At 39.9% G+C, this 18,297-nt stretch overlaps 1 protein-coding gene across 1 annotated transcript in view; it reads right to left on the reverse strand.

Annotated features, from left to right (window-relative positions):
* The window catches only part of LOC115122253 (CXXC-type zinc finger protein 1-like), a 54,995-nt gene that overhangs the window by 25,933 nt on the left and 10,765 nt on the right, over window positions 1-18,297 (reverse strand). The window contains exon 9 of the mRNA XM_065005121.1: window positions 15,299-15,513. Within this exon, the coding sequence (XP_064861193.1) occupies window positions 15,299-15,513 (215 nt within the window). The remainder of the gene's footprint in view (window positions 1-15,298; window positions 15,514-18,297) is intronic.

Raw genomic sequence — 18,297 nt, forward strand, 5'->3', positions numbered from 1 at the left:
CTGTCAGTTCCAATGGAAGACTGTCTCTATCTGTCTGTTCCAATGGAAGACTGTCTCTATCTGTCAGTTCCAATGGAAGACTGTCTGTATCTGTCAGTTCCAATGGAAGACTGTCTCTACCTGTCAGTTCCAATGGAAGACTGTCTCTATCTGTCAGTTCCAATGGAAGACTGTCTCTACCTGTCAGTTCCAATGGAATACTGTCAGTTCCAATGGAAGACTGTCTCTATCTGTCAGTTCCAATGGAAGACTGTCTCTATCTGTCAGTTCCAATGGAAGACTGTCTCTATCTGTCAGTTCCAATGGAAGACTGTCTCTATCTGTCAGTTCCAATGGAAGACTGTCTCTATCTGTCAGTCCCAAAAGGAAGACTGTCTCTATCTGTCAGTCCCAATGGAAGACTGTCAGTTCCAATGGAAGACTGACTCTACCTGTCAGTTCCAATGGAAGACTGTCTCTACCTGTCAGTTCCAATGGAAGACTGTCTGTATCTGTCAGTTCCAATGGAAGACTGTCTGTATCTGTCAGTTCCAATGGAAGACTGTCTCTATCTGTCTGGTCCAATGGAAGACTGTCTCTATCTGTCAGTTCCAATGGAAGACTGTCAGTTCCAATGGAAGACTGTCTCTATCTGTCAGTTCCAATGGAAGACTGTCTCTATCTGTCAGTTCCAATGGAAGACTGTCTCTATCTGTCTGTTCCAATGGAAGACTGTCAGTTCCAATGGAAGACTGTCTGTATCTGTCAGTTCCAATGGAAGACTGTCTCTATCTGTCTGTTCCAATGGAAGACTGTCTCTATCTGTCAGTTCCAATGGAAGACTGTCTGTATCTGTCAGTTCCAATGGAAGACTGTCTCTACCTGTCAGTTCCAATGGAAGACTGTCTCTATCTGTCAGTTCCAATGGAAGACTGTCTCTACCTGTCAGTTCCAATGGAATACTGTCAGTTCCAATGGAAGACTGTCTCTATCTGTCAGTTCCAATGGAAGACTGTCTCTATCTGTCAGTTCCAATGGAAGACTGTCTCTATCTGTCAGTTCCAATGGAAGACTGTCTCTATCTGTCAGTTCCAATGGAAGACTGTCTCTATCTGTCAGTCCCAAAAGGAAGACTGTCTCTATCTGTCAGTCCCAATGGAAGACTGTCAGTTCCAATGGAAGACTGACTCTACCTGTCAGTTCCAATGGAAGACTGTCTCTACCTGTCAGTTCCAATGGAAGACTGTCTGTATCTGTCAGTTCCAATGGAAGACTGTCTGTATCTGTCAGTTCCAATGGAAGACTGTCTCTATCTGTCTGGTCCAATGGAAGACTGTCTCTATCTGTCAGTTCCAATGGAAGACTGTCAGTTCCAATGGAAGACTGTCTATCTGTCAGTTCCAATGGAAGACTGTCTGTATCTGTCAGTTCCAATGGAAGACTGTCTCTATCTGTCTGTACCAATGGAAGACTGTCTCTATCTGTCAGTTCCAATGGAAGACTGTCTGTATCTGTCAGTTCCAATGGAAGACTGTCAGTTCCAATGGAAGACTGTCTCTATCTGTCAGTTCCAATGGAAGACTGTCTCTATCTGTCAGTTCCAATGGAAGACTGTCTCTATCTGTCTGTTCCAATGGAAGACTGTCTCTATCTGTCAGTTCCAATGGAAGACTGTCAGTTCCAATGGAAGACTGTCTCTATCTGTCAGTTCCAATGGAAGACTGTCTCTATCTGTCTGTTCCAATGGAAGACTGTCTCTATCTGTCAGTTCCAATGGAAGACTGTCAGTTCCAATGGAAGACTGTCTATCTGTCAGTTCCAATGGAAGACTGTCTGTATCTGTCAGTTCCAATGGAAGACTGTCTCTATCTGTCAGTCCCAAAAGGAAGACTGTCTCTATCTGTCAGTCCCAATGGAAGACTGTCAGTTCCAATGGAAGACTGACTCTACCTGTCAGTTCCAATGGAAGACTGTCTCTACCTGTCAGTTCCAATGGAAGACTGTCTGTATCTGTCAGTTCCAATGGAAGACTGTCTGTATCTGTCAGTTCCAATGGAAGACTGTCTCTATCTGTCAGTTCCAATGGAAGACTGTCAGTTCCAATGGAAGACTGTCTCTATCTGTCAGTTCCAATGGAAGACTGTCTCTATCTGTCTGTTCCAATGGAAGACTGTCTCTATCTGTCAGTTCCAATGGAAGACTGTCAGTTCCAATGGAAGACTGTCTCTATCTGTCAGTTCCAATGGAAGACTGTCTCTATCTGTCAGTTCCAATGGAAGACTGTCTCTATCTGTCTGTTCCAATGGAAGACTGTCAGTTCCAATGGAAGACTGTCTGTATCTGTCAGTTCCAATGGAAGACTGTCTCTATCTGTCTGTTCCAATGGAAGACTGTCTCTATCTGTCAGTTCCAATGGAAGACTGTCTGTATCTGTCAGTTCCAATGGAAGACTGTCTCTACCTGTCAGTTCCAATGGAAGACTGTCTCTATCTGTCAGTTCCAATGGAAGACTGTCTCTACCTGTCAGTTCCAATGGAATACTGTCAGTTCCAATGGAAGACTGTCTCTATCTGTCAGTTCCAATGGAAGACTGTCTCTATCTGTCAGTTCCAATGGAAGACTGTCTCTATCTGTCAGTTCCAATGGAAGACTGTCTCTATCTGTCTGTTCCAATGGAAGACTGTCTCTATCTGTCAGTTCCAATGGAAGACTGTCAGTTCCAATGGAAGACTGTCTCTATCTGTCAGTTCCAATGGAAGACTGTCTCTATCTGTCTGTTCCAATGGAAGACTGTCTCTATCTGTCAGTTCCAATGGAAGACTGTCAGTTCCAATGGAAGACTGTCTATCTGTCAGTTCCAATGGAAGACTGTCTGTATCTGTCAGTTCCAATGGAAGACTGTCTCTATCTGTCAGTCCCAAAAGGAAGACTGTCTCTATCTGTCAGTCCCAATGGAAGACTGTCAGTTCCAATGGAAGACTGACTCTACCTGTCAGTTCCAATGGAAGACTGTCTCTACCTGTCAGTTCCAATGGAAGACTGTCTGTATCTGTCAGTTCCAATGGAAGACTGTCTGTATCTGTCAGTTCCAATGGAAGACTGTCTCTATCTGTCAGTTCCAATGGAAGACTGTCAGTTCCAATGGAAGACTGTCTCTATCTGTCAGTTCCAATGGAAGACTGTCTCTATCTGTCTGTTCCAATGGAAGACTGTCTCTATCTGTCAGTTCCAATGGAAGACTGTCAGTTCCAATGGAAGACTGTCTCTATCTGTCAGTTCCAATGGAAGACTGTCTCTATCTGTCAGTTCCAATGGAAGACTGTCTCTATCTGTCTGTTCCAATGGAAGACTGTCAGTTCCAATGGAAGACTGTCTGTATCTGTCAGTTCCAATGGAAGACTGTCTCTATCTGTCTGTTCCAATGGAAGACTGTCTCTATCTGTCAGTTCCAATGGAAGACTGTCTGTATCTGTCAGTTCCAATGGAAGACTGTCTCTACCTGTCAGTTCCAATGGAAGACTGTCTCTATCTGTCAGTTCCAATGGAAGACTGTCTCTACCTGTCAGTTCCAATGGAATACTGTCAGTTCCAATGGAAGACTGTCTCTATCTGTCAGTTCCAATGGAAGACTGTCTCTATCTGTCAGTTCCAATGGAAGACTGTCTGTATCGGTCAGTTCCAATGGAAGACTGTCTCTATCTGTCAGTTCCAATGGAAGACTGTCTCTATCTGTCAGTCCCAATGGAAGACTGTCTGTATCTGTCTGTTCCAATGGAAGACTGTCAGTTCCAATGGAAGACTGTCAGTCCCAATGGAAGACTGTCAGTTCCAATGGAAGACTGTCTCTATCTGTCTGTTCCAATGGAAGACTGTCAGTTCCAATGGAAGACTGTCTCTACCTGTCAGTTCCAATGGAAGAATGTCTCTACCTGTCAGTTCCAATGGAAGACTGTCTGTATCTGTCAGTTCCAATGGAAGACTGTCTCTATCTGTCAGTTCCAATGGAAGACTGTCTCTATCTGTCTGGTTCAATGGAAGACTGTCTCTATCTGTCTGTACCAATGGAAGACTGTCTCTATCTGTCAGTTCCAATGGAAGACTGTCAGTTCCAATGGAAGACTGTCTCTATCTGTCAGTTCCAATGGAAGACTGTCTGTACCTGTCAGTTCCAATGGAAGACTGTCTCTACCTGTCAGTTCCAATGGAAGACTGTCTGTACCTGTCAGTTCCAATGGAAGACTGTCTCTATCTGTCAGTTCCAATGGAAGACTGTCTCTATCTGTCAGTTCCAATGGAAGACTGTCTCTATCTGTCAGTTCCAATGGAAGACTGTCTCTATCTGTCAGTTCCAATGGAAGACTGTCTCTATCTGTCAGTTCCAATGGAAGACTGTCTCTATCTGTCAGTTCCAATGGAAGACTGTCTCTACCTGTCAGTTCCAATGGAAGACTGTCAGTTCTAATGGAAGACTGTCTCTATCTGTCAGTTCCAATGGAAGACTGTCTCTATCTGTCAGTTCCAATGGAATACTGTCTCTATCTGTCAGTTCCAATGGAAGACTGTCAGTTCCAATGGAAGACTGTCTCTATCTGTCAGTTCCAATGGAAGACTGTCAGTTCCAATGGAAGACTGTCTCTATCTGTCAGTTCCAATGGAAGAGTGTCTCTATCTGTCAGTTCCAATGGAAGACTGTCTCTACCTGTCAGTTCCAATGGAAGACTGTCAGTTCCAATGGAAGACTGTCTCTATCTGTCAGTTCCAATGGAAGACTGTCTGTATCTGTCAGTTCCAATGGAAGACTGTCTGTATCTGTCAGTTCCAATGGAAGACTGTCTCTATCTGTCAGTTCCAATGGAAGACTGTCAGTTCCAATGGAAGACTGTCTCTATCTGTCAGTTCCAATGGAAGACTGTCTCTATCTGTCAGTTCCAATGGAAGACTGTCTGTATCTGTCAGTTCCAATGGAAGACTGTCTCTATCTGTCAGTTCCAATGGAAGACTCTCTCTATCTGTCAGTTCCAATGGAATACTGTCTCTATCTGTCAGTTCCAATGGAAGACTGTCAGTTCCAATGGAAGACTGTCTCTATCTGTCAGTTCCAATGGAAGACTGTCTCTATCAGTCAGTTCCAATGGAAGACTGTCAGTTCCAATGGAAGACTGTTTGTATCGGTCAGTTCCAATGGAAGACTGTCTCTATCTGTCAGTTCCAATGGAAGACTGTCTCTATCTGTCAGTTCCAATGGAAGACTGTCTGTATCTGTCAGTTCCAATGGAAGACTGTCTCTATCTGTCTGTTCCAATGGAAGACTGTCTCTATCTGTCAGTTCCAATGGAAGACTGTCTCTATCTGTCAGTTCCAATGGAAGACTGTCTCTATCTGTCAGTTCCAATGGAAGACTGTCTCTATCTGTCAGTTCCAATGGAAGACTGTCTCTATCTGTCAGTTCCAATGGAAGACTGTCTCTATCTGTCAGTTCCAATGGAATACTGTCTCTATCTGTCAGTTCCAATGGAAGACTGTCAGTTCCAATGGAAGACTGTCTCTATCTGTCAGTTCCAATGGAAGACTGTCTGTATCTGTCAGTTCCAATGGAAGACTGTCTGTATCTGTCAGTTCCAATGGAAGACTGTCTCTATCTGTCAGTTCCAATGGAAGACTGTCAGTTCCAATGGAAGACTGTCTCTATCTGTCAGTTCCAATGGAAGACTGTCTCTATCTGTCAGTTCCAATGGAAGACTGTCTGTATCTGTCAGTTCCAATGGAAGACTGTCTCTATCTGTCAGTTCCAATGGAAGACTGTCTCTATCTGTCAGTTCCAATGGAATACTGTCTCTATCTGTCAGTTCCAATGGAAGACTGTCAGTTCCAATGGAAGACTGTCTCTATCTGTCAGTTCCAATGGAAGACTGTCTCTATCTGTCAGTTCCAATGGAAGACTGTCTCTATCAGTCAGTTCCAATGGAAGACTGTCAGTTCCAATGGAAGACTGTTTGTATCGGTCAGTTCCAATGGAAGACTGTCTCTATCTGTCAGTTCCAATGGAAGACTGTCTCTATCTGTCAGTTCCAATGGAAGACTGTCTGTATCTGTCAGTTCCAATGGAAGACTGTCTCTATCTGTCTGTTCCAATGGAAGACTGTATCTATCTGTCAGTTCCAATGGAAGACTGTCTCTATCTGTCAGTTCCAATGGAAGACTGTCTCTATCTGTCAGTTCCAATGGAAGACTGTCTCTATCTGTCAGTTCCAATGGAAGACTGTCTCTATCTGTCAGTTCCAATGGAAGACTGTCTCTATCTGTCAGTTCCAATGGAAGACTGTCTCTATCTGTCAGTTCCAATGGAAGACTGTCTCTATCTGTCAGTTCCAATGGAAGACTGTCTCTATCTGTCAGTTCCAATGGAAGACTGTCTCTATCTGTCAGTTCCAATGGAAGACTGTCTCTATCTGTCAGTTCCAATGGAAGACTGTCTCTACCTGTCAGTTCCAATGGAAGACTGTCAGTTCTAATGGAAGACTGTCTCTATCTGTCAGTTCCAATGGAAGACTGTCTCAATCTGTCAGTTCCAATGGAAGACTGTCTCTATCTGTCAGTTCCAATGGAATACTGTCTCTATCTGTCAGTTCCAATGGAAGACTGTCAGTTCCAATGGAAGACTGTCTCTATCTGTCAGTTCCAATGGAAGACTGTCTCTATCTGTCAGTTCCAATGGAAGACTGTCAGTTCCAATGGAAGACTGTCTCTATCTGTCAGTTCCAATGGAAGACTGTCTCTATCTGTCAGTTCCAATGGAAGACTGTCTCTACCTGTCAGTTCCAATGGAAGACTGTCAGTTCCAATGGAAGACTGTCTCTATCTGTCAGTTCCAATGGAAGACTGTCTGTATCTGTCAGTTCCAATGAAAGACTGTCTGTATCTGTCAGTTCCAATGGAAGACTGTCTCTATCTGTCAGTTCCAATGGAAGACTGTCAGTTCCAATGGAAGACTGTCTCTATCTGTCAGTTCGAATGGAAGACTGTCTCTATCTGTCAGTTCCAATGGAAGACTGTCTGTATCTGTCAGTTCCAATGGAAGACTGTCTGTATCTGTCAGTTCCAATGGAAGACTGTCTGTATCTGTCAGTTCCAATGGAAGACTGTCTCTATCTGTCAGTTCCAATGGAAGACTGTCAGTTCCAATGGAAGACTGTCTCTATCTGTCAGTTCCAATGGAAGACTGTCTCTATCTGTCTGTTCCAATGGAAGACTGTCTCTATCTGTCAGTTCCAATGGAAGACTGTCAGTTCCAATGGAAGACTGTCTCTATCTGTCAGTTCCAATGGAAGACTGTCTCTATCTGTCAGTTCCAATGGAAGACTGTCTCTATCTGTCTGTTCCAATGGAAGACTGTCAGTTCCAATGGAAGACTGTCTGTATCTGTCAGTTCCAATGGAAGACTGTCTCTATCTGTCTGTTCCAATGGAAGACTGTCTCTATCTGTCAGTTCCAATGGAAGACTGTCTGTATCTGTCAGTTCCAATGGAAGACTGTCTCTACCTGTCAGTTCCAATGGAAGACTGTCTCTATCTGTCAGTTCCAATGGAAGACTGTCTCTACCTGTCAGTTCCAATGGAAGACTGTCAGTTCCAATGGAAGACTGTCTCTATCTGTCAGTTCCAATGGAAGACTGTCTCTATCTGTCAGTTCCAATGGAAGACTGTCTGTATCGGTCAGTTCCAATGGAAGACTGTCTCTATCTGTCAGTTCCAATGGAAGACTGTCTGTATCTGTCAGTTCCAATGGAAGACTGTCTCTACCTGTCAGTTCCAATGGAAGACTGTCTCTATCTGTCAGTTCCAATGGAAGACTGTCTCTACCTGTCAGTTCCAATGGAATACTGTCAGTTCCAATGGAAGACTGTCTCTATCTGTCAGTTCCAATGGAAGACTGTCTCTATCTGTCAGTTCCAATGGAAGACTGTCTGTATCGGTCAGTTCCAATGGAAGACTGTCTCTATCTGTCAGTTCCAATGGAAGACTGTCTCTATCTGTCAGTCCCAATGGAAGACTGTCTGTATCTGTCTGTTCCAATGGAAGACTGTCAGTCCCAATGGAAGACTGTCAGTTCCAATGGAAGACTGTCTCTATCTGTCTGTTCCAATGGAAGACTGTCAGTTCCAATGGAAGACTGTCTCTACCTGTCAGTTCCAATGGAAGAATGTCTCTACCTGTCAGTTCCAATGGAAGACTGTCTGTATCTGTCAGTTCCAATGGAAGACTGTCTCTATCTGTCAGTTCCAATGGAAGACTGTCTCTATCTGTCTGGTCCAATGGAAGACTGTCTCTATCTGTCTGTACCAATGGAAGACTGTCTCTATCTGTCAGTTCCAATGGAAGACTGTCAGTTCCAATGGAAGACTGTCTCTATCTGTCAGTTCCAATGGAAGACTGTCAGTTCCAATGGAAGACTGTCTCTATCTGTCAGTTCCAATGGAAGACTGTCTCTATCTGTCAGTTCCAATGGAAGACTGTCTCTACCTGTCAGTTCCAATGGAAGACTGTCAGTTCCAATGGAAGACTGTCTCTATCTGTCAGTTCCAATGGAAGACTGTCTGTATCTGTCAGTTCCAATGGAAGACTGTCTGTATCTGTCAGTTCCAATGGAAGACTGTCAGTTCCAATGGAAGACTGTCTGTATCTGTCAGTTCCAATGGAAGACTGTCTCTATCTGTCAGTTCCAATGGAAGACTGTCTCTATCTGTCAGTTCCAATGGAATACTGTCTCTATCTGTCAGTTCCAATGGAAGACTGTCAGTTCCAATGGAAGACTGTCTCTATCTGTCAGTTCCAATGGAAGACTGTCTCTGGAAGACTGTCTCTATCTGTCAGTTCCAATGGAAGACTGTCTCTATCAGTCAGTTCCAATGGAAGACTGTCAGTTCCAATGGAAGACTGTCTGTATCGGTCAGTTCCAATGGAAGACTGTCTCTATCTGTCAGTTCCAATGGAAGACTGTCTCTATCTGTCAGTTCCAATGGAAGACTGTCTGTAGTTCAATGGAAGACTGTGTCAGTTCCAATGGAAGACTGTCTCTATCTGTCTGTTCCAATGGAAGACTGTATCTATCTGTCAGTTCCAATGGAAGACTGTCTCTATCTGTCAGTTCCAATGGAAGACTGTCTCTATCTGTCAGTTCCAATGGAAGACTGTCTCTATCTGTCAGTTCCAATGGAAGACTGTCAGTTCTATCTGTCAGTTCCAATGGAAGACTGTCTCTATCTGTCAGTTCCAATGGAAGACTGTCTCTATCTGTCAGTTCCAATGGAAGACTGTCTCTATCTGTCAGTTCCAATGGAAGACTGTCTCTATCTGTCAGTTCCAATGGAAGACTGTCTCTATCTGTCAGTTCCAATGGAAGACTGTCTCTATCTGTCAGTTCCAATGGAAGACTGTCTCTATCTGTCAGTTCCAATGGAAGACTGTCAGTTCTAATGGAAGACTGTCTCTATCTGTCAGTTCCAATGGAAGACTGTCTCTATCTGTCAGTTCCAATGGAAGACTGTCTCTATCTGTCAGTTCCAATGGAATACTGTCTCTATCTGTCAGTTCCAATGGAAGACTGTCAGTTCCAATGGAAGACTGTCTCTATCTGTCAGTTCCAATGGAAGACTGTCTCTATCTGTCAGTTCCAATGGAAGACTGTCAGTTCCAATGGAAGACTGTCTCTATCTGTCAGTTCCAATGGAAGGCTGTCTCTATCTGTCAGTTCCAATGGAAGACTGTCTCTACCTGTCAGTTCCAATGGAAGACTGTCAGTTCCAATGGAAGACTGTCTCTATCTGTCAGTTCCAATGGAAGACTGTCTGTATCTGTCAGTTCCAATGGAAGACTGTCTGTATCTGTCAGTTCCAATGGAAGACTGTCTCTATCTGTCAGTTCCAATGGAAGACTGTCAGTTCCAATGGAAGACTGTCTCTATCTGTCTGTTCCAATGGAAGACTGTCAGTTCCAATGGAAGACTGTCTGTATCTGTCAGTTCCAATGGAAGACTGTCTCTATCTGTCTGTTCCAATGGAAGACTGTCTCTATCTGTCAGTTCCAATGGAAGACTGTCTGTATCTGTCAGTTCCAATGGAAGACTGTCTCTACCTGTCAGTTCCAATGGAAGACTGTCTCTATCTGTCAGTTCCAATGGAAGACTGTCTCTACCTGTCAGTTCCAATGGAAGACTGTCAGTTCCAATGGAAGACTGTCTCTATCTGTCAGTTCCAATGGAAGACTGTCTCTATCTGTCAGTTCCAATGGAAGACTGTCTGTATCGGTCAGTTCCAATGGAAGACTGTCTCTATCTGTCAGTTCCAATGGAAGACTGTCTCTATCTGTCAGTTCCAATGGAAGACTGTCTCTACTATCTGTCAGTTCCAATGGAAGACTGTCTCTATCTGTCAGTTCCAATGGAAGACTGTCTCTACCTGTCAGTTCCAATGGAATACTGTCAGTTCCAATGGAAGACTGTCTCTATCTGTCAGTTCCAATGGAAGACTGTCTCTATCTGTCAGTTCCAATGGAAGACTGTCTGTATCGGTCAGTTCCAATGGAAGACTGTCTCTATCTGTCAGTTCCAATGGAAGACTGTCTCTATCTGTCAGTCCCAATGGAAGACTGTCTGTATCTGTCTGTTCCAATGGAAGACTGTCAGTCCCAATGGAAGACTGTCAGTTCCAATGGAAGACTGTCTCTATCTGTCTGTTCCAATGGAAGACTGTCAGTTCCAATGGAAGACTGTCTCTACCTGTCAGTTCCAATGGAAGAATGTCTCTACCTGTCAGTTCCAATGGAAGACTGTCTGTATCTGTCAGTTCCAATGGAAGACTGTCTCTATCTGTCAGTTCCAATGGAAGACTGTCTCTATCTGTCTGGTCCAATGGAAGACTGTCTCTATCTGTCTGTACCAATGGAAGACTGTCTCTATCTGTCAGTTCCAATGGAAGACTGTCAGTTCCAATGGAAGACTGTCTCTATCTGTCAGTTCCAATGGAAGACTGTCAGTTCCAATGGAAGACTGTCTCTATCTGTCAGTTCCAATGGAAGACTGTCTCTATCTGTCAGTTCCAATGGAAGACTGTCTCTACCTGTCAGTTCCAATGGAAGACTGTCAGTTCCAATGGAAGACTGTCTCTATCTGTCAGTTCCAATGGAAGACTGTCTGTATCTGTCAGTTCCAATGGAAGACTGTCTGTATCTGTCAGTTCCAATGGAAGACTGTCAGTTCCAATGGAAGACTGTCTGTATCTGTCAGTTCCAATGGAAGACTGTCTCTATCTGTCAGTTCCAATGGAAGACTGTCTCTATCTGTCAGTTCCAATGGAATACTGTCTCTATCTGTCAGTTCCAATGGAAGACTGTCAGTTCCAATGGAAGACTGTCTCTATCTGTCAGTTCCAATGGAAGACTGTCTCTATCTGTCAGTTCCAATGGAAGACTGTCTCTATCAGTCAGTTCCAATGGAAGACTGTCAGTTCCAATGGAAGACTGTCTGTATCGGTCAGTTCCAATGGAAGACTGTCTCTATCTGTCAGTTCCAATGGAAGACTGTCTCTATCTGTCAGTTCCAATGGAAGACTGTCTGTATCTGTCAGTTCCAATGGAAGACTGTCTCTATCTGTCTGTTCCAATGGAAGACTGTATCTATCTGTCAGTTCCAATGGAAGACTGTCTCTATCTGTCAGTTCCAATGGAAGACTGTCTCTATCTGTCAGTTCCAATGGAAGACTGTCTCTATCTGTCAGTTCCAATGGAAGACTGTCTCTATCTGTCAGTTCCAATGGAAGACTGTCTCTATCTGTCAGTTCCAATGGAAGACTGTCTCTATCTGTCAGTTCCAATGGAAGACTGTCTCTATCTGTCAGTTCCAATGGAAGACTGTCTCTATCTGTCAGTTCCAATGGAAGACTGTCTCTATCTGTCAGTTCCAATGGATGGAAGACTGTCTCTATCTGTCAGTTCCAATGGAAGACTGTCTCTATCTGTCAGTTCCAATGGAAGACTGTCAGTTCTAATGTTCCAATGGAAGACTGTCTCTATCTGTCAGTTCCAATGGAAGACTGTCTCTATCTGTCAGTTCCAATGGAAGACTGTCTCTATCTGTCAGTTCCAATGGAAGACTGTCTCTATCTGTCAGTTCCAATGGAAGACTGTCAGTTCCAATGGAAGACTGTCTCTATCTGTCAGTTCCAATGGAAGACTGTCTCTATCTGTCAGTTCCAATGGAAGACTGTCTATCTGTTCCAATGGAAGACTGTCTCTATCTGTCAGTTCCAATGGAAGGCTGTCTCTATCTGTCAGTTCCAATGGAAGACTGTCTCTATCTGTCAGTTCCAATGGAAGACTGTCTATCTGTCAGTTCCAATGGAAGACTGTCTCTATCTGTCAGTTCCAATGGAAGACTGTCTCTATCTGTCAGTTCCAATGGAAGACTGTCTGTATCTGTCAGTTCCAATGGAAGACTGTCTCTATCTGTCAGTTCCAATGGAAGACTGTCAGTTCCAATGGAAGACTGTCTCTATCTGTCAGTTCAATGGAAGACTGTCTCTATCTGTCAGTTCCAATGGAAGACTGTCTGTATCTGTCAGTTCCAATGGAAGACTGTCTCTATCTGTCAGTTCCAATGGAAGACTGTCTCTATCTGTCAGTTCCAATGGAATACTGTCTCTATCTGTCAGTTCCAATGGAAGACTGTCAGTTCCAATGGAAGACTGTCTCTATCTGTCAGTTCCAATGGAAGACTGTCTCTATCTGTCAGTTCCAATGGAAGACTGTCTCTATCTGTCAGTTCCAATGGAAGACTGTCTCTATCTGTCAGTTCCAATGGAAGACTGTCTCTATCGGTCAGTTCCAATGGAAGACTGTCTCTATCTGTCAGTTCCAATGGAAGACTGTCTCTATCTGTCAGTTCCAATGGAAGACTGTCTGTATCTGTCAGTTCCAATGGAAGACTGTCTCTATCTGTCTGTTCCAATGGAAGACTGTATCTATCTGTCAGTTCCAATGGAAGACTGTCTCTATCTGTCAGTTCCAATGGAAGACTGTCTCTATCTGTCAGTTCCAAACACCAGATCTGCAGTATTGATGGAATTATTGAGGCTCCCATCTACAGGTGAAGTTAGAAGTTTACCTGCACTTAGGTTGGAGTCATTAAAACTAGTTTTTCAACCACTCCACAACTTCTTGATAACAAACTATAGTTTTGGGAAGTCGGTTAGGACATCTACTTTGTGCATGACACAAGTAATCTTTCCAACAATTGTTTACAGACAGATTATTTCACTTATAATTCACTGTATAACAATTCCAGTGGGTCAGAAGTTTACGTACACTAAGTTGACTGTGGCTTTAAACAGCTTGGAAAATTCCAGAAAATTATGTCATGACTTTAGAAGCTTCTGACAGGCTAATTGACATCATTTGAGTCAATTGGAGGTGTACCTGTGGATGTATTTCAAGGCCTACCTTCAAACTCAGTGCCTTTTTGCTTGACATCATGAGAAAATCTAAAGAAATCAGCAAAGACCTCCCAAAATTGTAGACCTCCACAAGTCTGGTTCATCCTTGGGAGCAATTTCCAAACGCCTGAAGGTCCCACGTTCATCTGAACAAACAATAGTACGCAAGTATAAACACCATGGGACCACGCAGCCAACATACCGCTCAGTAAGGAGATGCATTCTGTCTCCTAGAGATGAACATACTTTGGTGCGAGAAGTTAAAATCAATCCCAGAACAACATCAAAGGACCTTGTGAAGATGCTTGTCACACCCTGACCATAGTTTGCTTTGTATGTTTCTATGTTTTGGTTGGTCAGGGTGTGATCTGAGTGGGCATTCTATGTTGGATGTCTTGTTTGTCTATTTCTATGTCTGGCCTGATATGGTTCTCAATCAGAGGCAGGTGTCATTAGTTGTCTCTGATTGAGAACCATATTTAGGTAGCCTGGGTTTCACTGTGTGTTTGTGGGTGATTGTTCCTGTCTCTGTGTTTTGCACCAGATAGGGCTGTTTTTGGTTTTCCACGTTTATTGTTTTTGTAGTGTTCGTGTTCATCTTTTTTGATTAAACATGAATCAAAGAAACCACGCTGCATTTTGGTCCGCTTCTACTTCACCCCAAGAGAACCGTTACAATGCTGGAGGAAACAGGCACAAAAGTATCTGTATCCACAGTAAAAACGAGTCCTATATCGACATAACAATGTCTGATATGCAATGTCTCCAAACCCCCTCTGATTTTAAATCAAGATCTGGTTTTGGTATTTTTCATTTAAATGTACACAGCCTGTTGTCAAACATTGATGGTGTTAGGATTTGGGCTAAATCAACTGATGCTGATGTAGTTGTGTTTTCTGAAACCTGGTTCAGCAAGTCTGTTTTTGATAAGGATATTTGTATAAAAGTGGTTACAATGTACAGTGTGGCAAAAAAGTATTTAGTCAGCCACCAATTGTGCAAGTTCTCCCACTTAAAAAGATGAGAGAGGCCTGTAATTTTCATCATAGGTACCACTTCAACTATGACAGACAAAATGAGAAAAAAAATCCAGAAAATCACTGAACTGAATAAAAATACAACAAAAACCCTTGGTCATTACGGGGGTATTGTGTGTAGATGGCTGTATCACAGTAAAATGTGGAATAAGTCAAGGGGTATGAATACTTTCTGAAGGCAGGGAGCCTGCTGTCGCTGCTGTATTCTCATAGATACGGCTGGTTGGGGGGTGGCATAAAGACAGGCAGAGAGACAGATGGAAACAGATACATGTCCAAAAGGTATCCTTCAAGTTTCCTTCAAGTTTCCTACAAGTTTCTACAAGTTTCCTTCAAGTTTCCTACAAGTTTCCTTTAAGTTTCCTTCAGGTTTCCTACTCTCATCAAGTTTCCTTCAAGTTTCCTTCAAGGTTCCTACAAGTTTCCTTCAAGTTTCCTACTCTCATCAAGTTTCCTTCAAGTTTCCTACAAGTTTCCTTCAAGTTTCCTACAAGTTTCCTTCAAGTTTCCTTAGTTTCCTACAAGTTTCCTTCAAGTTTCCTTCAAGGTTCCTTCAAGGTTCCTACAAGTTTCCTTCAAGTTTCCTACACTCATCAGACAAACAGGCCCAATCAATGCATTTAAAGACTATATTCTGGTTGTGATAAAACATTTTTTTTTTTTTTTTTTATGTTTTAACATAACGTTAAGTGATTCAGACAATAAATATTTGACATTGATTAAGGGTTTGCTACTTAATTGACAGTACATTGTTTTCGTAAATGATTCTGTTGTGTGTTTAATAAGTAATTGCTCTTACTTGGTAGCCAGTTTCATGCCGCAGTCCTCTGAGCAGTATTTGGAGCCGGCCCTGGCGACCTCCACACACCCTGGTCCCAAACACTGTCTCATCCCCCCTCCTCCTCCACCACTGTCCCCCCGAGCCTCGCCGCCGCCCACGCCACCCCTCTCACTGTGCTTCAGTCGCTCACGGTACTTCTGCTTCTGCTTGTGGCGACGCACCTCTTTCTCTTTCTGGGGGGGGGAAACCAGGGACAATATAGGAGGTGGTTGGATTAACTGGACTTCAGTCAACTGAGCAGTACAGAAATAGTCAACCGTTTATCATATATCTATAATACCTCTCTCTATAATATCTCTATAATATATGTCTCTATAATATATGTCTCTATAATATATCTCTCTATATCTCCATAATATATCTCTCTATAATATATATCTCTTTATAATATATCTCTCTATAGTATATCTCTATAATATATCTCTATAATATATCTCTCTATAATATATATCTCTATATCTCCATAATATATCTATAATATATCTCTCTATATCTCTATAATATATCTCTCTATAATATATCTCTATAATATATCTCTAATATATCTCTCTATATCTCTATAATATCTCTCTCTATAATATATCTCTCTATAATATATCTCTATAATATATCTCTCTATAATATATCTCTAATATATCTCTCTATATCTCTATAATATCTCTCTCTATAATATATCTCTCTATAATATATCTCTATAATATATATCTCTATAATATATCTCTCTATAATATATATCTCTATATCTCTATAATATATCTCTCTATATCTCTATAATATATCTCTCTATAATATATCTCTCTATAATATATCTCTATAATATATCTCTCTATAATATATCTCTCTATAATATATATCTCTATATCTCCATAATATATCTATAATATATCTCTCTATATCTCTATAATATATCTCCATAATATATATCTCTTTATATATCTCTATAGTATATCTCTCTATATCTCTATAATATATCTCTCTATAATATATCTCTCTATACCTCCATAATATATATATCTCTTTATATCTCTATAATATATCTCTCTATAATATATCTCTATAATATATATCTCTATAATATATCTCTCTATAATATATCTCTATAGTATATCTCTATAATATATCTCTCTATAATATATCTCTATAATATATCTCTATAATATATCTCTATAATATATCTCTATAATATATCTCTATAATATATCTCTCTATAATATATCTCTATAATATATATCTCTATAATATATCTCTCTATAATATATATCTCTATATCTCCATAATATATATCTCTATAATATATCTCTATAGTATATCTCTATAATATATCTCTATATCTCCACAATATATCTCTCTATAATATATCTCTCTATAATATATCTCTCTATAGTATATCTCTATAATATATCTCTCTATATCTCCATAATATATATCTCTTTATATATCTCTATAATATATCTCTCTATATCTCTATAATATATATCTCTATATCTCCATAATATATCTCTTTATATATCTCTATAATATATATATAATATATCTCTCTATAGTAAATCTCTATAGTATATCTCTATAATATATCTCTCTATAGTATATCTCTATAATATATCTATAATATATCTCTCTATATCTCCATAATATATCTCTTTATATATCTCTATAATATATATATATAATATATCTCTCTATATCTCTATAATATATATCTCTATATCTCTCTATAGTATATCTCTCTATAATATATCTCTCTATATCTCCATAATATATCTCTCTATAGTATATCTCTATATATATCTCTATAATATATCTCTATAATATCTCTCTCTATAGTATATCTCTCTAATATATATCTCTATATCTCCATAATATATATCTCTTTATATATCTCTATAATATATCTCTCTATAGTATATCTCTCTATAATATATATCTCTATAATATATCTCTCTATAATATATCTCTATAATATATATCTCTATAATATATCTCTAATATATATCTCTATATCTCCATAATATATATCTCTTTATATGTCTCTATAATATATATCTCTATAGTATATCTCTATAATATATCTCTCTATAATATATATCTCTATAATATATCTCTCTATAATATCTCTCTATAGTATATCTCTATAGTATATCTCTATAATATATCTCTATAGTATATCTCTATAGTATATCTCTATAATATATCTCTATAGTATATCTCTATAGTATATCTCTATAGTATATCTCTATAATATATCTCTCTATAATATATCTCTATAGTATATCTCTATAGTATATCTCTATAGTATATCTCTATAATATATCTCTATAGTATATCTCTATAGTATATCTCTATAGTATATCTCTATAATATATCTCTCTATAATATATCTCTATAGTATATCTCTATAGTATATCTCTATAGTATATCTCTATAATATATCTCTCTATAATATATCTCTATAGTATATCTCTATAGTATATCTCTATAGTATATCTCTATAGTATATCTCTATAATATATCTCTCTATAATATATCTCTATAGTATATCTCTATAGTATATCTCTATAGTATATCTCTCTATAATATATCTCTCTATAATATATATCTCTATAGTATATATCTCTATATCTCTATAATATATCTCTCTATAGTATATCTCTATAATATATCTCTCTATAGTATATCTCTATAGTATATCTCTATAGTATATCTCTCTATAATATATCTCTATAATATATCTCTATAGTATATATCTCTATAATATATCTCTCTATAGTATATCTCTATAGTATATCTCTCTATAATATATCTCTATAATATATCTCTATAGTATATATCTCTATAATATATCTCTCTATAATATATATCTTCATAATACACTGCTCAAAAAAATAAAGGGAACACTAAAATAACACATCCTAGATCTGAATGGATGAAATATTCTTATTAAATACTTTTTTCTTTAC

This window comes from Oncorhynchus nerka, linkage group LG20, assembly GCF_034236695.1.
Source record: "Oncorhynchus nerka isolate Pitt River linkage group LG20, Oner_Uvic_2.0, whole genome shotgun sequence".
Taxonomy (NCBI): domain Eukaryota; kingdom Metazoa; phylum Chordata; class Actinopteri; order Salmoniformes; family Salmonidae; genus Oncorhynchus; species Oncorhynchus nerka.